The sequence below is a fragment of the Eptesicus fuscus genome, chromosome 6 (genome assembly GCF_027574615.1).
Source record: "Eptesicus fuscus isolate TK198812 chromosome 6, DD_ASM_mEF_20220401, whole genome shotgun sequence".
NCBI lineage: Eukaryota > Metazoa > Chordata > Mammalia > Chiroptera > Vespertilionidae > Eptesicus > Eptesicus fuscus.
Window position 1 is genome coordinate 19,413,018 of NC_072478.1, and position 22,647 is coordinate 19,435,664.

The window sequence follows — 22,647 nt, forward strand, 5'->3', positions numbered from 1 at the left end:
GGAGTTCAACAGGAAAAATAACAAAGGGGACATCTATAATACTTTCAACAATTAAAATAAATTTTAAAATAATAATAATTACATACAATAAATTGCACATATTTCAAATGTACAATGTGCTGGATTAAAGAAGCCATACATAAATTAATAGTTTAGCCCAGCCAGTGTAGGTCAGTGGTTGAGCATTGACCTATGAACCAGGAGATCACAGTTAAATTCCAGTCAGGGCATACACCTGAGTTGTGGGCTCAGTCCCTAGTGTGGGGCATGCAGGAGGCAGACGACTGATGATTCTCTCTCATCATTGATGTTTCTATCTCTCTCCCCCTCTCCCTTCCTCTCTGAAATAAATAAAAATATAATTTTTTTTTTCTGTTTTCATCCATATGTCTTGCTCTGCATTTTTTTTTAATTTCTTTATTGATTAAGGTATCACATATTTGTCCTCGTCCCCCCATTCCCATCCCACCCCCCTCCCCACATATGCCCCCACCCCCCTGTTGTCCTTAACTGCTGGTTAGGCTCATATGCCTGCACACAGTCCTTTGGTTGATCTCCCCCTTTACCCCCACCCTTCCCTACCCTCCCCCCGAGGCCCGACAGTCTGGTCCATGCCTCCTTGTTTCTGGGTCTGTTCTTGTTCATCAGTCTATGTTGTTCATTATTTCCCCTTGAGTGAGATCATGTGCTATTAGAAATCCACTTAAAAGAACCAAAAATGAGACAAGCAATAATGGTTATGGTGACAGGCAAATGAATCAGTGTGTAGTGAGTTTCTTTCTGGGCCAACAGTTCTTTTGAGACCCAATTTCAATGTCCAACAGTTCCTTATGTGTACATGTCAGCACTGACATTTCAGTTCTGGATGGTGGACAAATGGTGCTAATGCAGGTCCGTAAAAATATAATTTTTAAAAGAGTTTATAGTGGGTGGGTCCATTTGTATATAACTCAAGATGATGCTCAATAAGTCTTAACTGCATTAATGTTATTGTTAAAAATGTAATCCAGCACTAGCTGCTTTGACTCAGTGGATAGAGTATCGGCTTGCGGACTGAAGGGTCCTAGGTTCGATTCCCTGTCAAAGGCATATGGCCGAATTGTGGGCTCAATCCCCAGGAGGGGACGTGCAGGAGGCATCCGATCAATGAGTCTCTCTCATCATTGATGTTTCTATTTCTCTCTGCCTCACCCTTCCTCTCTGAAATCAATAAAAATATAGTTTTTAAAAATAAATAAATAAAAGTGTGTAGAGAGCTGTTGGTGCCTTTGCTGTGGGCATGCTTTAAAAAAAATGTAATCCACTTGGCTTCAGTTTTCTTCTTTCTGAAGATAATGTGGAATAATAAACCTTACTTCAACTGGATGTTGTAAGACCTAAATAAAATGTTAAATATACTTTGTTGAGTCCAAAGAAAATGTTCAAGAGTGAGCAGTGTGCATATATGTATGCACTTGTATACAACTTTCAAATAAACACACTCACACATATATATGCACATGCACATAGACTCATTCATAATCCCATCTATTATGATGAAAGAAACCTTCAGAGAAATTTGGAAAATATAGAAATTTTAAAAAAGAAATGTGTGAATTAACATGAAATAGATACAAATGTAGAAATTTTGACACAAAGATTTAAAGTAGCCCTAGCCAGTTTGACTCAGTGGGTAGAGCGTCAGCCTGTGGACTAAAGGGTCCCAGGTTCGATCTGGCCAAGGACACATGCCCAGATTTCGGGCTCGATCCCCCCAGTAGGGGGCGTGCAGTAGGCAGCCAATCAATGATTTTCATCATTGATGTTTTTATCTCTCTATCTCTCTCCCTTCTTCTCTGAAATCCATAAAAAAATAATACATTAAATAAATAAATAAATAAACAAATATAAAGTAAAACGTGTGACCTTAATTTTAATAAATTATTTTTCTATCTTAATGCCTCAAAGTCAGAACCATGTTAACATTTACGTGATGGGAAATTCTTTGTACCATCTATCAGACCAAATACCTGTAAATTAGCTCTAATTTTATCTATGTGATGTGGAATTTCAACACAAAATACCTTTGCCCAAGGGAAGGTAGCTGAATGATTTGAGAGGCTTAAACTCAAGTTTCTTCTAACAATATCTTACTGGATAAATGTCGTGTCAGTTTCCCATTGCTATTGTAGCAAATTACTACTCTAGTGGCTTAAAAACAAACAACTTTCTATCTTAAAATTCTAGAGGTTAAATGCCTGAAATGAGTCTTAAAAGCCTTAGATCAAAATGACTGCCGGGCTTGGACTTTTCTGGGTGATCCAGAGGAGAATGTAATCCCTTTCCAACCCATTCCCAATCCATTTCCAACTCCTTTCCTATTCTCAATTCCTATTCCAGATTCTAGAGGCCACCTGCATTCCTTTGCCGATGGCCCTTCCTCCATCTTTAATACCAGGAGCATAGCATCTTCAAATGTCTCTCTGACTCCAATTCTTCTTCCACTCTCTTCCACATTTAGAGGACCCTTGTGATGACGTTAGTCCAACCTGGCTAATCTGAGCTAATCTCCTTAGCTAATAATTTTATTTCTATTTTACTTACCCTGCTCTGTGAGATAACATATTCCAAAGTTCTCCAAATTAGGATGCTGACCTCTTTTGAGGCCCTTATTCTGCCAACTACAAAGCCTTTTCCAGGTATAAATTATTTTATGTCACCAGGATTCATAATATAAAAGAATCAAACACAGAATTTATCCTTCCCTTAGAGTGAAAGAAAAACTTGTCTTTCAAAATTACGTACACAGAAGAATCCTGGTGGAGAAGACCTAAAATTACCTACACCAGACTCCGACACAGAGCCACAGCCCACCTACTCAAAGTGTGGTCCACAGACCAGGAGGACCTGCAGCATCAACATCACCTGGGAGCTTGTCAGAAATGCAGTCTCCTGGCCAGACTGGAAGTAAAATTAAAGTGGGAAACATACACCTGGAATTACCAACTGAGGTCCACCTGAGAAGGAGATATATATCAAGGAAGGACAGAAAACACCTGGAGATTGGTATGAAGGGCAAGGTCACGAGAGGGGCTGACCCAGCTGCCACAGGTGGCAGGCCAACAGTGAGGAGGGAGCTCTGGGCTACAGGAGAGTCTGTTTCCCCAGAAGATTGAGGCCCGGAACCCAGGCTGGGCTCCAGAGCCCAGCGCATCTGAGTTGAAACCAGAAGCCCATGTAACATCCAGCCGTGAAAGGTGGCAGAGCTGCTGGGTGCCACAGAGTCTGGAGCCAGTAGACCAGAGCTGACAGGAAAGAAAGGCACAGTTTCTGGTTTTATTGTATTTTTGTTTTTTAAACCCGGAGCACAGGAGTTTTCCGTAGCAGCTACTCACCCAAGGCTTTGGTGCAGGGAGGGTGGTGTTGACTGGAGGTGCCTAAGCAGAGGCTGGTGTGGGAAACATTGGGGGAGATGTGGAAAAGCATCAGTCAGGAGTCCTGCATTCAGTCATATGCCCCCAGAAGCAGTAATGGAGGAAAAGTGGGGGAAAAATCACCCTAGGTGTTACAGCCCACCTGACCCTCAGAAGCCAGGCCTGCCACACCCTGCATCTTGACCTTTGCAAAGGAGATAGCCACAAAGGTAAAGCCTATAGGTTTGTACAGTCTCAGGGAGCATCTGTGACTGGGTTGGGGGTGGGGCCATCTTCCCCACTATCCCAGGAACCTAACTGGTGCCTCCCAGTCTGATAGAAACTTCAGGTTTCCAGTTGATCCCACTGGATTGCAGAGTAATATGCTGAGCCATTCACACAGTAGCAGCTCTGGGACAGGGAAGCATACCCATCACTTTCCCTGAAATCTCAACAACACCTTCCCTTCATGGGAGAGCTAAAGTCCTTTCAGAAACAGACTTTTGCGTGGTTACGATTGACAGCTGGCTGGCAAGTGATGGTGGGTGGAAGCAGAGCCTGGGGAACCTACGGAAGCTTACTGACCCATCCCTGGGCCCCGTTCTGCTAACTAACCTGCTTTAGAAGGCAGCTTGGCCCCTCCCATGTGAAGCCAAGTCCTATGGAGATGGACATAAACTGTGGATTTCTTGGAGCTTCAAGGAGGTTGCTGAAAGGCAAAGAGGACGGTCTCTGGCAGTGGTTAGCACTGAGTACTTCCGGGAAGCCCAGAACTGGCAGACAGGACAGTCAGCACAGTCATCAGGAGAGCGGAATCAAAAGGAAGCTCCCAGGAGGAACTAAACCTGGCTGAGATGAAAGCCACTTTACTTTTTTCTTCATTACTTTTTTTTTCTATTTTTCACTTCCATTTCTTTTTACTTTTTATTTATCTTCTTTATCTATATGCTTTATTGATTTGTTATTATTTTAGAGTCCATTGTTTCATTCATATATCCAATTTTTCTCTCCCCCTTTCCTACAAGAAGAAATAAAGGCATCCAAATTAGAAAAGAAGAAGTAAAACTGTCATTATTCGCAGATGACAAGATATGATGTTGTACATAGAAAACCCTAAAGACTCCATCAAAAAACTACTAGACTTAATAAATGATTTTGGCAATGTAGCAGGATACAAAACTATCACCCAGAAATCTATGGCTTTTTTATACACCAATAGTGAACTTACAGAAAGAGAAATTTTTTAAAACTCCCACTTACCATTGCAACAACCAAATTAAGATACCTAGGAATAAATTTAACTAATGAGGGAAAAGACCTGTACTCAGAAAACTACAGGATGTTGAAAAAAGAGATAGAGGAAGGCATAAACAAATGGCAGTATATACCGTGTTCATGGATTGGTAGAAACAACAACATTAAAGTGTCCATACTACCCAAAGCAATCTATAAATTCAATGCAATCCCCATTAAAATACAAATGACATATTTCACAGACCTAGAACAAACTCTCCAAAAATTCATCTGGAATAAAAAATGACCCCGAATAGCTGCAGCAATCTTGAGAAAGAAGAACAAAGTTGGAGAAATCACAATGCCAGATTTCAAGCTATACTACAAAGCCACAGTTCTCAAAACTGTCTGGTACTGGCACAAGAACAGACATATAGACTAATAGAATCAGAGAACACAGAAATCAACCCAAGCCATTATGCTCAATTAATATTTGACAAAGGAGGCAAGAATATACAATGGAGTCAAGACAGTCTCTTCAACAAATGGTGTTGGGAAAATTGGACAGATACATGCAAAAAAGTGAAACTAGACCACCAACTTACACCATACACAAAAATTAACTCAAAATGGATAAAGGACTTAAACATAAGATGGGAAACCATAAAAATCTTAGAGGAATCCATAGGCAGCAAAATAGCAGACATTCATTGTAGCAATATCTTTACCAATATAGTTTCTACGGCAATGGAAACTAAGGAGAAAAAAACAAATGGAGCTACATCAAAATAAAAAGCTTCTGCACAGCACAAGAAACCATCAACAAAACAACAAGAAAGCCCACTGCATGGGAGAACATATTTGCCAATGTTATCTTCAATAAGGGTTTAATCTCCAACATTTACAGGAAACTTATACAATTTAACAAAAGGAAGATAAACAATCAAATCCAAAAATGGGCAAAGGACCTAAATAGACACCTTTCAAAAGAGGACATACAGAAGGCCAAGAGGCATATGAAAACATGCCCAAAGTCCAAGAGATGCAAATCAAAATGACAATGTGGTACCATCTCACACCTGTCAGAATGGCTATCATCAACAAATCAACAAACAAGTGTTGGCAAGGATGTGGAGAAAAAGGAACCCTCGTGCACTGCTGGTGGGAATGAATACTGGCGCAGCCACTGTGGAAAACCGTATGGCATTTCCTCAAAAAATTAAAAATGGAACTCCCATTTGACCCAGTAAGACCACTCCTAGGAATATATCCTAAGAAACTGGAAACACCAATCGGAAAGGATATATGTACCCCTATGTTCATAGCAGCACAATTTACAATAGCTAAGATGTGGAAACAGCCTAAATACCCATCAGCAGATGAGTGGATTAGAAAACTGTGGTACATCTACACAATGGAATACTACGCTGCTTTAAAAAAGAAGGAATTCTTACCATTTGCAACAGCATGGATGGAACTGGAGAGCATTATGCTAAATGAAATGAGGCAGTCAGATAAAGATAAATATCACATGATCTCACTCATTTGTGGAATAGAATGAGCAACATAACTGATGAATAAAAATAGAACCAGAGTCATGGAAGCATTGAATAGACTGTCCAACCTATAAGGGAAGGTGGGGGGTGAAGGGATAAGAGATCAACCAAAGGACCTGTATGCATGCATATGAGCATAACCAATGGACACAGATGGGAGTGGGGGTGAGGGCATGTGCTGGGGTTGGGGGCGGCCAGGAAGAAGTCAATGGGGGGAAAAGGAGACTTATGTAATACATTAAACAATAAAGAATTTAAATTTTAAAAAAAACTGTGGTACATCTACAAAATGGAATACTGCACTGCTATAAAAAAAAGAAGGAACTCTTACCATTTCAACAGCATGGATGGACCTAGAGAGCATTATGCTAAGCAAAATAAGTTAGTTGGAGAAAGGTAAATATCACATGATCTCACTCATTTGTGGAATATAATGAACACATAAACTGATGAACAAAAATAGAGCCAGAGAAAAAAAATATTTTAGAATATACTAGTAATAGAAGTAATCCTGTTTTTTTTTTTCAGATTTTTAATATTTCCTACAAGTTTTATAATATTATACTATGATAGTACAGTTTTGGTAATATTATTATATTTTAAATCTTTATTCTTGAAATATTAATGTTTATTAGATGAAAGTGGCTAATTATTTTGTATCTACAATCTGGTAATAGATTTATTTTGTATATTATAAAAATAAATAAATAATTTTTTTTAAACTAATGGTTATAAGGGTGCTCAAACAACTTAGTGAGAACTACAAGCAACTTAATGAGAATTATAAGGAGCTGAATGAGAAATACACCAACATGAATAAGATTCAAGTGGAAATGAAGAATGACATAGCTGAAATAATGAACACCCTGAATGGATTCAATAGTAGGCGAAAAGAAGCAGAGGACCAAATCAGTGAGTTAGAAGACAAGATAGAAAAAAATCACTTTTTCAGAGCAACAACTAGGGGAAAATATTAAAAGGCAAAAGGAAAGTCAAAGGGAGCTTTGAGACAACATGAACCATAACAATGTTCTCATCATAGGGATAGCAGAAGGAGAAGAATCCAAACAAGGAATAGAGAACCTGTTTAAAGAAATAATTGCAGTAAATTTCCCTATGCTGCTGAAGGAAAAGTCATTCAAGTTCAGGAAACACAGGGAGTCCCAATCAAGATGAACCCCAAAAGAACAACACAAGGTGCATAAGAATTAAAGATTTTTAAAAAAGAATCTTAAAGGCTGAAAGAGAGAAACAGAAAGTTACATACAAGGGAGCTCCCATTACATTGTCAAGCTGATTTCTCAATAGAAACACCTTGGGCCAGAAGGGAGTGACATGAAGTATACAAAGTAATGAAAAATAAGAGACTGGATCCAAGACTACTTTATCCAACAAGGCTATCGTTCAAAATTGAAGGTGAAATAAAGAGCTTCACAGAAAAAAAAAAGGATAAAAGAGTTTATTACTACCAAACCAGCACTACAATACATGCTAAAGGGACTGTTGGAATAATAAGAAGAAAAAGATCAATGGAACAAAATGGAGAACCCAAAAATCAACTCAAACCATTTTGCTCAATATTCAACAAAGGAGGCAAGACAGTCTCTTCAATAAATGGTGTTGGGAAAATTGGACAGGTACATACAAAAAAAAAAATGAAACTAGACCACCAACTTATACCATACACAAGAATAAACTCAAAATGGATAAAAGACTTAAATGTAAGTCATGGATCCATAAAAATCCTAGAAGTAACCATGGGCAGCAAAATCTCAGACATCTCTCATAGCAATATGTTTATAGATACATCTCTTAAGGCAAAGGAAACGAAGGAGAAAATAAATGGGTCTACATCAAAATAAAAGGCTTCTGCACAGCAAAAGAAACCATCAACAAAATGAAAAGGGAGCCCACTGTATGGGAGAACATATTTGTCAATGATATATCTGATAAAGAGTTAATATCCAAAATATATAAGGAATTCATACAACTTAACAAAAGGAAGACAAACAATCCAATTAAAAAACTGGCAAAGGACCTAAATAGATACTTCTCCAAAGCAGACATACAGATGGCCAAAAGACATATGAAAAAATGCTCAAGGTCACTAATCATCAAAGGGATGCAAATTAAAAGAACAATGATGTATCACCTCACACCTACCAGAATGGCTACCATCAACAAATCAACAAATGACAAGTGCTGGTGAGTATGTAGAGGAAAGGAAACCCTAGTATAGGGAGTGGCTATAGGGTCAAGCCTCAAATTGAACTGTGGCATCCCCAAACAAGTCCCAGTTTGGAGGGCAGAGCCCTCTTATCATAATTAAGCTTAACCTTATAGCCCTCCCTAGTTCCTTCCCAGGTAGATAATGGGCTGTGGATGGTGCAGCAAGTGCTGCCAAAACAAGAACATTGTAGACATGTTGACCACTACCCTTGTTTTGAACTGACTATAAAATAAAGCTTTGGCTTGCTGGCTGGATCTTTCTGTGTCCTCATCCAGGCACAGGAGATCCGACGAGCCCCAGCTGTATTCTCTTGTCTGTCTTCTTTAATCCTTCACTGTCCCTCCTCATGTTCACCCTTAGCCATGCTGGCATGGCACACCCTAGTACACTGCTGTGGAAATGCAGACTGGAGTAGCCATAATGGAAAACAGTATGGAGTTTCCTCAAAAAATTAAGAATGGAACTCCCATTTGTCCCAGTCATCCCACTTCTAGCAAAATATCCTAAGAAACCTGAAACTCTAATCAGAAAGAATATGTGCACCCCTATGTTCATAGCAGTGCAATTTACAATAGCTAAGATCTGGAAACAGCCCAAGTGCCCATCAGTAGATGAGTAGATAAAAGAGCTGTAGTACATTGACACTACAGTATTATGCAGGTGTAAAAAAGAAGGATCTCTTACCCTTTGAGACAGCATGAATGGACCTGGAGAGTATTATGCAAAGCAAATAAGCCAGTCAGATAAAGACAAGCATCACATGATCTCACTCATGTGGATTCCAAAAGACAAAATTAACTGATGAACAAAATAGATCCAGAGACACAGAAGCATGGAACAGACTGTCAAATCTCAGAGAGAAGGCAGGGGTGGATGGTAAAAGGAAAGAGATTAACCAAAGACCTTGTATGCATATATGCATAACCCATGGACCTAGACAGTAGTGTAGTGAATGCCTGGGGCAGAGGGCAGGTGCAGGCTAGACAGGGTTCAAAGGGGGGAGAAGGGGGTATCTCTAATACTTTCAACAATAAAGATTTTAAAAAGAATTTTAAAAGCATATTACAAACCAATATTAAAGATAAAGTATGAAATTTGCTGAATTAAAAGAGCTATGCACAAATTAAGAATGTATAGTGCATGGGTCTGTATGATTCCAACAAAGTACACAAAAGCTTTTCATTGCTTTGTTATATAACTGTAAAAAATTCAATCACCCTGAGCCTCTTTACTTTACTGGTGACAGTAGTGGGATAATAAACCTAATTCAGATGAATGTTGTTAGAAATAAATGAAATGTTTGGAAATACTTAAGTCCATGAACTCTCTTACAACTAAGAAGTATATCTATGTGTATACGTGTGTGCATTTGTAGATGATTAAAATAAGCACACTCACACACAGATATACAAAGACTCATTAATAAACCCATATTTTATGTTGAAAGAAAATTTGTGAGAAATTTGGGTAGGATAGAAATTAAAAGAATAAATGGTTGAATTAATGTGGAATAAAGGAATGTAGAAATTTAGGCACAAAGACACTAGAGAGTATTCACAGTACCAGCTCCGCCGTCTAGGACTGCCCAGTTTGGCAGCCCCTTGGAAGACCTGCAGAATCTAACTGTCCCTAGCTCATACACACAAACACCACACACATCTACACTCTCCTCTATGGCTCCCTCACTCTCTCACACTCTCTCCCTCCCTACCTTCCTGCGGTTGCCATCTTCCGGATTCAATAAAGATTTATTTTTAAAAAATTATGCATATAAGATGCTAAGCGCAGGTTATGTGGCATAAGAATATCTACATATATCTCATAATTAATATATATTTTATAATGAGGGACTTAATGGCAGCTCTTAACTTGTGAAATAAGTACAAAATCCTTCATCATTTTTGACAAATGTGTCCTGAAACCAAAGACTGTGATGTCAGAATTCCAATTGCCTCCCCTTGTTGGAGAGGAAGATAGCAGTTCTCTAGGGACATCAGGGCTGTGTACCCACCACAGATCAGTGCTGGAGGATCAAAGGGACTTGGTCTGACAGGTTTCTTGGCCTCAGACATTGGGCAAATGTTAACTCAGCGTTGGGGTAACTCAGCGTAGGAGGTCAGATCTATGGAAAGCAAGAAGATCAAAGACAAGGGAAAATAAAAACTAAATTTACTTGACTTCTAACCTGGTCCCTTAGGACCAGAGAATCATTAGGAAACATTTCCTTTCTGTCTATTCCACAGGCCTACAGGGAAATCATGTGCTTAGATGTTGGAACAACACAAGGGAAATGTGCCTGATGGGCAGGTATAGAGAGAGCTGTAACTATCTCACCTGTGTAGTCTCCAGCTTGTACAATACTGGCGGACAGGACTTGCTGTTGCTTTTGATTCCTAAGCTGGTTCAGGGACTGATGCTTCACTCCTTCCTCCTGTCTCCTGTGGGACAGAGCTTCAATCTCCATCATCAACCATCCAGAAAGCAATTCAGACTTCCACATGGAGACCTTCCTCTCAGAGACCACATCCAGGTGAGTCTGGGAGCCCATTAGGTACATCAGGAGAGGGTCAGACAGGATGGAACCTCATAACTTTTGCCTGAGTCACTGTGAACCTAATCAGCCCAGCCTGTTAATTAACTAATTTATTCTTAATTTACTTAATATGTTAATAAGGATGTTTCTCTTTGAATCTGCAATACAGGGCCCATAGTTGACAATTAGGTGGTGGGGATGGGAGTCCAGTTGGATGACACTGTAGAATGAGTGAGATGCATAAAATGATTGCAGTAAAATGAAAACATATCTGAGGAGTTCTGCTGTTCAGGGAGAAAGAAATAGAGAGTAGGTGTGGAGGACAACGCAGTGAAGTGAGAGTGTTTGTGTTAAATTTCCAAGGTGAGGTGTGATGGAGCATGTTTTGTATTTATTGAAAAGACCCTGGCCAGTGCAGGGAGATGGTACCTTGTAACAGCAGTTGGTGAGACGTACATTGCAGCATCTTCTCTCATGCTGGGTATTCATATGAGAAAAACTAATTAAAAGTCAAAGAGGAATACTAAATGTTAAATTGAAAGACAAGCTTTGCCATATGATAAATGTTAATATACATTGAGAACTAATTCCGGAATCATTAAATGAATAATAACTGAGCATCTGCTATGTGCCAGAACATTCTAGGAACATTATCTATAATAATAAAAGTGTAACATGCTAATTAGACCAGACAGCTGAACAACCTTCTGGATGTCATTGTGGATGTCCTTCTGGACAAAGCCACTGTGGCAGGGGCCGAGGCAGAGGAGGTTCAGGATATCAGGCAGACAGATGAGCGGTTAGGGGAGATCTGGCAAGCAGGCGAGCACTTAGGGGCAATCAGGCGAGTGGTATGAGCCAGCAGTACCAGATTGTGAAAGGGTGCAGGCCAGGCTTAGGGACCCCCCCGCTTCCCATGGATGAATTTTGTGCACCGGGCCCCAAGTGTATTATATTCTTCTAAATTTATAATTTAATTATTAACCAATGTTGATATCTTTAAATTATGTCTTCTTTCAGTTAATATTTGGTTCTTCATTCAATTATGTTTATTATGCTTGCTTTGAAACTACTCATTTTAACCTGGTTTATTACCCCTTCTTTCTTTCCATATTTTGTTTCTATGTAAGTGAGTATCCATACACATACCTTTGTAAAAACTCAAAATGTGAACAAAGCAGGGGAAGCCCCTGCTCTCCTTTTTTAATTGTTTAAAATATTACAAATAGTAGAGCATATGTCTCCCTTTTCCCCTATTGACCTCCCCCACCCACCCAGCACATGCCATCACCCCCCCCCCCTAGTGTCTGAGTCCATTGGTTATGCTGCTCTTTTGATCATGCAGTATATCAGTGAGGGCAGAGAACAATAAAATAAATGTGTGCTTAAAATAATGTCCTCAGGAAGAATCATATGAAGAAAGCTATTCAGTGTAAAAATTGTCATGGTGTGGCAGGATTTATAAAGCATGGTCTGGGAGATTTTGCATGTTGGATGAAGACCAGAACCAGGACCAGAGTGTGCCCACTGGGTTTGTCACAAAAGAGATCAAAACCCAAAGCCCAAGAAATAATAGAAAAGGTGCCACGTCAGAAAAGGAAGAAAGGAGCTCATCCTCCCTCAGACCATATAAAAATGAACTGGTCAAATAATTACAAAATAGGTCCAGAAAAAACAAGTCTTCACTGCTTGATATTTAAAATGTTCCCCTTGATATTTTCTTTTGTGAAGTGTTGGTTTATCCCTTTGCTTTGGGTGTACAATGTGTAAAGTGACACCATAAAGATATCACCTCTTTTGTCTTTTAGACAAGTTTCTTTTAGTTCTCTTATTATTTTGCTGGGCATCCGGGGAATGTGTTTAGGGTTCAAATGCTGCCAGAACCAAGGAAGATTTTTCTTCCTCACACCTGAGCTTATTAGATCATTTTTAACTCCTCATTTCATTTCATTCCTTTTGCTCTCACAATGTTTATTCAACAGAATTTTTATACAATTACAACTATTATTTTATGGTTTATTCTTTATTAAAGTATGCTTAGCATACAATATTATATTAACTACAAGTGTACAACATAGTGATTCAACATTTACATAATTACAATGTGGTCACCACAATAAGTCTAGTACCCATCTGTCACTGTGCAAAGTTATTAAGATATTATTAACTATATTCTTTGTGCTATACACAACATATACATGATTTATTTATTTCATAACTGAAAGTTTGTACCTCGTATTTCCCTTCACCTTTTTAACCCATTCCCTCACCCCTGTCTGTTTGTTCTGTATCTATGAGTTTGTTATTGGTTGGTGTGTTTTTTTTGTTGTTGTTTTGTTTTGTTTTGGTTGTTTGTTTATTTTGTTTTGTTTAAGATTCTACATGTAAGAGAAATTATATGGTATTTGTCTATCTGTCTGACTTATTTCACTTAGCATAATGCTCCCTAGGCCTGTCCCTTGTTGTTGCAAATAGCAAGGTTTCATTCTTTTGATTGCTGAGGAATATTCTATAGTGTATATAACAGGTAGAGCAAAAGTAGGTTTATTGTTGTGAGTACACAGAACACAGAGTTTATTCTTGTATTATTACTTTTTAATTATTGTATAATTTTCCATGTGAACAACTCTAAATCTACTTTTGCCGCACCGTGTGTGAGTGTGTGTGTGTGTGTGTGTGTGTGTGCGCGCGCACATGTGTATGTGTACCACATTCATTTATCGATGAACTCCCAGCAATGCTACTTCTGGTATTTGTCTGAAAAAAACAAAAACCCTAATTCAAAAAGATATGGCCACTCTGTATTCATTGAAGCATTATTTATAATAGTCAGGATATAAACAGATTTTTTAAATGTTTGTTTAAATACACAGTAGAAAAATGGTCATTTCAATATAGAGCCCAAGCGTATTTGTCTATGGGAGGAATACAAATTGGAATTGCTAGAATTTCTACAGTATACACGTGAACAGTCTGGCCAACTTGGGTTATAGCCACTCCTTATCAAATCAGTCTGAGAAAGGCATGGAAATAATATAACCATGAGAGAGAGAGAGAGAGAGAGAGAGAGAGAGAGAGAGAGAGAGAGAGAGAGAGAGATAGCGCAGTCCTCAAAACAGGAGCAGGAGGACTAGGGATCATATATTCCGAGGTAACTCTAACAATTCAGGAACCAGAACTCAATCAAGAGAAGGTACTAAGAAGGGGATTTGTTTGCATTTATGGGGTACCTTTGCAACAAAGTGCAAGAGGCAGTGTGAACAAGGAAGTCCCTGTGCCTGAGGTTTCAACAGTAGCAGAGAGGCCCCAACTTGTCTGACACCTTCTCACATCCTCTTCCTCACGCTCATTCACCTCCAACTCTGGTTTCCTTTTTGGCTGAACATTAAAACAAACATCTTCCGGCGGCGCCCACAGCCACAAGATGGCAGCACCTAGTCCACTCAGCCCCGCCAGGGCGTCAGGCACACGGTATGGCCAGGCAGGTCCGGCTGCTCCGTGCGCCTGCCTCCAGAGTCCCCCCATCCCCTCAGCCCCCCAGCTTCCCAGGGCCGCCCGAGGCTCTGGTAACCAGGGCCAGGCTGAGGCTTGCGCTGCCAGCAGTGGCAGCAGCAGAGGTGTGATGGGGCGTTGCCTTCTCCTGATTGCCGGGTCACCTCCCACCCCTGAGGGCTCCCGGACTGTGAGAGGGGGCAGGCTGAGCTGAGGGACACCCCCTCCAGTGCATGAATTTTCATGTACCGGGCCTCTAGTTGTAATATAACGAAGAGAGAACAGGATGGTATAAAAAGACAACATAAGGAAATGAAGGAGATGGGTTAGAAAAGGAAGAATTGCAAGAAACTTGATGATGCAAGTGCAAAATTAAAACCGTTATTGGAGGCAGAAGAAGATTGAATTAAAAAAAAAAAAAGCAGAAGCAGTAATATTGCTGACTAACCTGAGGGGATACACAGAATATTTAGAAAAAAAGAGTAATCCCCTTGGCCCGTGTGCCAAGCCTGCGCACTAAAGGGTCACAGGTTAGACTCGTGGTCAAGGGCATGCACCCGGGTTGCAGGTTTGATCCCTGCCCCAGTCAAGATGTGCTGGCGGGAGGCAACCAATTGATGTGTCTCTCTCACATTGATGGTTCAGTCTCCTTCTCTCTCATGTAAGAATTAACAACCAAAAAGAGTAATCAATAAAAAATTGAAGTTTAAAGACAGAATGAAAATCAGGAAGTATTTTTTTATCAGTTTAAATTTAAACAATAATTTTATTCTGTTTGCTGATACCTCGGGTCAGAATTTCACAGAGTGGGAGTGATTTGTCGGCTCTGTGATGTCTGGAGTCTCAGCGGCGAGGGCTTAAAGGCTGATGATGATTGACAGCTGGGGCTGGAACCATCCAGAGTTCCATTACTCACCTGCCTCTTTCCGGGTTGGGATGACTCAAAGGCTGGATTGCCAAGCAGAGGGCATGCCTGTGGCCTTGCTATGTGCTATACATGGCAGCCTCAGAATTGTCAAATTTCCTCAGAATTGTCAGATAGCCAGGGCTCCAAGAGTGAATGTTCCAGCAAGCAAGGCAGAATGAGGCCTTTTATGAAAAATCCTCAGAAGCCATACAGTGTCACTTTGGGATAGATACATGCAAACCACCCCCCAAAAAAAAAAATAATAAAATAAAATAAAACAAACATCTTCCTCAGGATCTTTACCCTGGCCATTCCCTCTGCCCAGCACAAGCTTTCCCACGAAATCTTGTATCACCCTCTCTTCCTTGAGGTCTCTTTACAAATGACATCTTGTTTGTAGGTCTTGCCTAAACACCCATGAAAAATAAAACACCCTATTCATTTCTTTACACCTGCTTTTCTTTTCTTCATAACACCTGTCACCATCTCAAATGTCATATATATAGTTAGTCCTCACATGAGGATATTTTTTCCATTGATTTTGAGAGGCAGGGGGAGAGAACCATCCCTGTTGCCTTCCACACCCACCCTGATTCAGAGCCAGGAATCATCTCCATCATTAAATTGTAGAAACTTTTGTTCTTCAGCACCCTATACTTACAGCCTGGACAGCGCCAAAAACATGGTCAGCACTCAATTTATATTCCTGAAATACATGAAAAATGTCTCATTAAAACTATAGAATACATAATACCTTAAGGAAGATGATGATTGATACAAAGGCTTCATATCACAGGTGGCACAGGGGCTTCCCCAAAAGGGGACCAGATTCACACACAATATGTTAAAATTAATCCTTTCTCTACAAATATAAATTTTAGCATTTCAAATATGTAATACAAGTTTTTGTGAATTAGTCATATTATTTCCCTCTTTCCTAGTAGTCACCTCCACCATATGCCACCAAGGAATGGTACACAAATTTCAGAATTTATTCTCCTGGGATTTTCAGAGGATCCAGAACTACAGCCCCTCATATTTGGGCTTTTCCTCTCCATGTACCTGATCACTGTGTTGGGAAACCTGCTCATCATCCTGGCCGTCAGCTCAGACTCCCACCTCCACACGCCCATGTACTTCTTCCTCTCCAACCTGTCCTTGGTAGACATCTGTTTCACCTCCACCACCGTCCCAAAGATGCTGGTGAACATCCAGACACAGAGGAAAGCCATAACGTACACAGGATGCATCACACAGATTTATTTTCTTATACTCTTTTCAGTGTTGGAAATTTTTCTCCTGACAATGATGGCCTATGACCGTTTTGTGGCCATCTGCCACCCCCTGCACTATATGGTCATCATGAACCCCCGGCTCTGTGGACTGCTGGTTTTGATGTCTTGGATCATGAGTATCCTGAATTCCTTGTTACAATGCACAATGGCATTGAGGCTGTCTTATTGTGAAAACTTGGAAATCCCCCACTTTATCTGTGAACTCAATCAGATGATCCAACTTGCCTGTTCAGACACCTTTCTTAATAATATGGTGATGTATTTTGCAGCTGTCCTGCTGGCAGTTGGTCCTTTCATCGGGATCCTTTATTCATATTGTAAGGTAGTGTCCTGCATACGTGGAATGTCATCAGCTCAGGGGAAGTATAAGGCATTTTCTACCTGTGCATCTCACCTCTTGGTTGTCTCCTTATTTTATTGTACAATACTAGGTGTGTACCTCAGCTCTGCTGCTATCCAGAGCTCACATTCAAGTGAAACAGCATCAGTGATGTACACTGTGGTCACACCCATGCTGAACCCCTTCATCTACAGTCTCAGGAACAAGGACATCAAACAGGCGCTGAAGACATTCTTTGAGAGGAAACTACAAACAGGCCAGTTGTCCTAAGACTGAAGACGTACCCCTGATGGCAGAGGTCAACGTCTCAGAGTCAGACATAAATGCATGGGACAGACTGTAGAATCTCAGAGGGAAGGCGGGAGTGGGTGAGTGGGTGGGAAGAGATCAATCAAAGAACTTACATGCATATATGCATAACCCCTGGACACAGACAATAAGGTGGTAAATGCCTGGAGCAGGGGGCGGGGGTGGGCTAGAAGGGATCAATGAGCGAAAAAGGGGGACATGTCTAATGCTTTCAACAATAAAGATTTTTTTTAATAAAATGCAATTTCTGAATCCTACTCCAGAAGGGCCCAGTAATCTGCATTCACAATGATTAAAAATTATTGATAAACAGGTTGAAAATGAGCACATCTAGATAGTGGGTATCATTGCACAGATTATTAAGTTATTATTAGTTTAAAAACAGTGTGAGGATCTGTATTAATGGAAATACTATGATTTAATGCATTTTGATTTAATTACCAGCAAATGTCATCTTTAACTTATATTTTTCACATGAAAATAATTTAAGTTTATTAGCAATGCTCAAATCCATTTATGATTATAGATGTAGCTTTGCAAATAAGAAAATTGGAGCCATTCACTCTTGTTAATAATTGCATGAAAGGTAGGAATAAAGTGTGTCTTTGGATTCATTAAAAAAAGGCTCAGAATCAGATACTGTGATCAGACTGTGGAAGCAGAGCCTTCTCTTTCTATTCATTTCCTAAAATTTCCATTTCTTTGACCTTAACTTCTGTATTCAATTTCAGTAACTCACTTCATTAAACTTTCTTCTCTCTCTGATATCCCACAGTTTTTCCCTTTGTTGTTTTTTTAGCTTCCCAAATTTATTCCCATCATGGCCATTTACATAATGAGAAAACATGTATTTTTTAGAATAATTTTTCTTGAGTGATAAATATTGTACCAAATGTGTGTTTTCTTACTAAAAGAATCATCCAGAGATCCAAGATGCCTGCCAACAGGAAGGCAGGCTACAAGAGAGTGTGTGAGTGGGAGAGTGCATGGACATGCTGGGAGTGTATCTATTTGTGAGTGAGGGACAGTTGTATTTCATAGGACTGTTGGGGGCTGGCAGACCAGGCTCCTTTGGATAAGCAGCCTCTACTACTGCTGAAATCTCTCCCGGAGTGGCCAGCTCTGTCATAGAGATCACACCATCTTGAAGGGGAGAGTGGCTGTGATCGAAAGCCCAGTCTTACCTTCAACCGGTGAGAACTCGGATACCTCCCGGGACTCTACAACCACAATGCCCAGGGACTAGCTGCCTCAGCTGTGAACCCACAAACACCAAGACTCCAGCCCCCACAACCATGAGTGCCTAAAAACTTTGTCCAGGGGGAGACAAAGTGGTGCCAAATATGCAGACAGGCCCTGCATCTTCTCACAGAGCAGAGAGAAGGAACAGCTGAATTGAATAACATCCACCTGGAATTGGTGAATTAAAAACAGCTGGTGAGGCAATTCGTGGATGTAAAGGTCAGGATCAATTGCCTAGAGAGAGTCAATGAAGGAGAGAGAGAACTACCTAACCAGACACCCTGAGAGGAGCAATCATGGGAGACAAAGAAACAGCCTGCATCAAAAAAAAAAAAAAGGAGGAATCACCGGAAAAGGAAGTAAACAAAATGGAGGCAAACAATATGCCAGAGAAAGAATTCAGAGCAATGGTCATAAGGACGCTGAAAAGGATAGAAGACAAATTCAACAATATGTGTAAGAACCAAGAGGAAATGAAGAAGAACCAAGAAGAAATGAAAAATGACATCGCTGCAATAAAGACCATGATAGAAAGCATCAACAGTAGACTAGAGGAAGCAGAGGAATGCATCAGTGAGCTAGAAGACCAGGTAGGAAAATATACCCAAGCAGAGCAGCAACTAGAAAAAAAAAAAAAAACTTAAAAAACAGGAGGAGAGCCTAAGAGAACTTTGGGACAACAAGAAACGAAACAATATCCACATAATAGGGGTACCAGAAGGAGAGGAAACTGAGCAAGGAATAGAAAACCTTTTTTGAAGAAAACTTCCCTGATATTGGGGGGAAAAAACTCACACAAGTCCAAGAAGCTCACAGAGTCCCAAACAAGATGGACACCAAGACACATTATAATTAAATTGGCAAACACCAACAACAAAGTAAGAATCATAAAGGCTGCCAGAGAGAGACAGAAAGTTACCTACAAAGATCTCCCATCAGACTAGCGACTGATTTCTCAACAGAAACACATCAGGCTAGAAGGGAATGGAATGAAATATGCAAAGTCATGCAAAGCAAGGGCCTGAATCCAAGAATACTGTACCAAGCAAGACTATCAATCAAAGTTGAGGGTAAAATCAGGAGCTTCACAGACAAAAGACTCAGGGAGTTTATTACCACCAAACCAGCAATGCAAGAAATGCTAAATGGTCTGCTGTAAAAAGAAGAAATAGGAAGGGAAGAATGAACACTGGCATAAAGAATAAAAATGGGCTGAAACCGGTTTGGCTCAGTGGATAGAGCGTCAGCCTGCGGACTGAAGGGTCCCAGGTTCGATTCCGGTCAAGGGCATGTACCTTGGTTGCGGGCACATCCCCAGTAGGGGGTGTGCAAGAGGCAGCTGATCGATGTTTCTAACTCTCTATCCCTCTCTCTTCCTCTCTGTAAAAAATCAATAAAATATATTTTTTTAAAAAAAGAATAAAAATGGGATAGCCCCACTAGAGTGGCAGAGAGCAGCAAGGGGAGGGTACAAAATCCTCAGCCCCTGCTTCCACAAGTGCTGAGCTGCTCTAAAGGGGGGCAGGCATCAAAACACACCTTTGACCAGCCATAGTTCAGCATCTGCATCTTGCTCTGGCTCAGCTGATGGTTGGGAATTAAGCTGGAAAAGCTTGGCCTTGGGGTTTTGTTTGCAAGAGGATTTTTACTACAAGTCAGCTATCACCTGTGTCACAATGGAAGAAATGAGATGCAGAAGCCTATAAAGACTGAGTGGAATTCTCGGTGTGTCCTTTTCAACTATTTTCAAGGGGACATCAGCAGCGTAGTGGATGCACACTTCTCCAGAGCTCTGAGCAATGTCAAGAGCCCCCCAGGAATTAAGGCCCTTGAGCCAGAATGGAGATGTGATCCTGAAGAATGATAGTGACATGCCTCCAAATCAGTAGTATTTCTCTTCTCAGTGGACAAAGACACAACCAAAAGTATCTTTTGCAAATGGCACCGTCAACTGCATCAAGAATGGATTTGGTCCCATGGCTATGGATCAGTACACACTGACCCTGACAGGGAGTCCCTCTGTTCAGCCTGGTGAGCTGTGGCATTTCTCCTCCCTAACCGGCCCAGGCTCTCCAGAGCCAGAATACACTCATGCCTTCTCTGCTGGGCACCTGGTTCCAGAGGTCCAACCTAATGGGAAATACGAATCCCTCCTAAATTTCCTCCAGCAAGAAAGATGTGTAGCCTATCCTTAGCAATCTGCCATGTGGGAGAATTGCAACTCCGCCCAGGCAGCCAGAAGCACGGGGATTGCCCTTCAACCTGCCTTCCAGCTCAGTCCACTGTAAGAAATATTTCCACCCAGATCGTGGATCTTCCAGTGCTAGCCTTGCCAATGCCAGCCTTGCAAGTGGAAAAAGCCAATCTCTAGAGAGAAGAAAAGATTTGTCCTTTTACTGAACTTCAATTTAAAGAAAAGAATTCCTTTTTCCAAAGCTGCTCATGATTTTCGACTGTGAAACCAGAGGGTCTAAATACAGCACAGTCGTTTTCTCTTTTTGTCACTAAAGAGCACTGAGTCTGGAGCAAGTTTCCATTCTCCCTAAAATTGTACACTTCTCTTCCTTGGCACATATACCCTATGGCAGAGATTTTTAAATTTGTTAAGTGAACCCCCAGCATATAAAATCATTAGATGGGGAGCATGGAGGCCCACCTGCTTGCTCATCCCACCCTGCCACTGCACCACTGCTCTCCTACTTAGAAATCATAGTCCTCTTACTCTCTATCAGCAGAGTCTTTCAAACCAAGACTGACTCTGGGGTATTCTATGAGGTTGTCCCACTTTTCCAATTGAATAGAGATACCAGGATCAGCATTAAGCTTTCCAAGCTTAACCACACTGTGATCAACTTCACCCCTGCCTTTACCAAAATGAAAAGGGGAAAAAATGGGGGGGACGGGGGCAAGGTAATGGGTTGAGGCTGGCCATTCCCTGCATCCTCAAAGTCTGGAAGAAAACTGAAAAGGTCTCAGGCTGACCCTGATGAATGAAATAGTTTCACTTGGAAATCTGGATTCCTCAGTTCTAAAAAAGTGATTCCAACTGGAGTTGCTGAGAAATCCGAGGACTAACTTATTGGCAGTTAATTAGCAAACTACCTCATTCCAAGTTGGGCCTGGAGTAAGTTTTGTATCCCAAGAATTTCTCAGCCACCATTCCATGAGTTCCTGTCTGCCCTCAGTGTAAGGGTGAGGATTCACGTCTGATACTCCACAGGTGGGAATTAATTTGGACTTTGGCGGCACCTTGCAGCTTTCCACAGTGGCCAACCTAACTTCCATAAACTTTCCTTTAGCTCTTTCACTGTTAGTGACATCTGGGAAAATTAACTTTTTTTCAGCACAGAACCTTTTGGGGCCACCCATGTAGATAAAACACAGTATCTTAGATGAACTAGAGGTGAAAGAAAGGGTTGGTCCAAGATATAGTAGAAAGACCGCCCTGCAGATTGTTCCTAATAAAATGACAAATTTCTCCAAACTCATTAATCTCTCTAACGTAGTAGACAACTTTGCGTCCACTGTGAGCTTGGTACTTACCACATGACAACGCTGGAAGCCCCTGCAATCGATGTTCCCCACTCACACTCCACTTGTTCCTGTGTACTGCTCAGAGGGTGAATAATAAAACTTCACTTTTCTGGATTGTGCTATCCTTTTTTAAAAAATATTTTTTTATTGATTTCAAAGAGGGAGAGAAAAATAGAAACTGATGAACAAAATAGATCCAGAGACATAGAAGCATGCAACAGACTGACGAATCTCAGAGGGGGATGGAAGAGGGGTAGGAGATTAATGGGGGAATTTATATGCATATATGCATAGCCCATGGACACAGACAATAGTGTGTTAAAGGCCTGGGAGGGGTGGGTGCAGGGTGGAGAGGGTCAGTGGAAAAAGGGGAGGTATCTGTAATATTTTCAATAATAAGGATATATTTAAAAAGCAAAACAAAGGGGGGGGGATAAAAATGGGGGAAAGATGGTGACCAGCAACAAGGTAGGGAGGGAGAGTGCGTGAGAGAGTAAGGAAGCGATGGAGGAGTGTGTGGACGTGTGGTGTGTGTGTGTGTGTGTGTGTGTGTGTGTGTGTGTGTGTGTGTGTGTGTGTGAGAG

General features: G+C 40.8%; 1 protein-coding gene and 1 pseudogene across 1 annotated transcript; both read left to right on the forward strand.

Annotated features, from left to right (window-relative positions):
* The first annotated feature begins 16,300 nt into the window (after window positions 1–16,300).
* LOC103304475 (olfactory receptor-like protein OLF4) lies at window positions 16,301–17,248 on the forward strand. The gene has a single exon (XM_054716842.1). It carries the CDS (start codon window positions 16,301–16,303, stop codon window positions 17,246–17,248), a length of 948 nt encoding a protein of 315 aa, XP_054572817.1.
* Window positions 17,249–17,267: 19 nt separating this feature from the next.
* LOC103304474 (transcription cofactor vestigial-like protein 1) lies at window positions 17,268–20,929 on the forward strand (annotated as a pseudogene).
* Window positions 20,930–22,647: the final 1,718 nt, after the last annotated feature.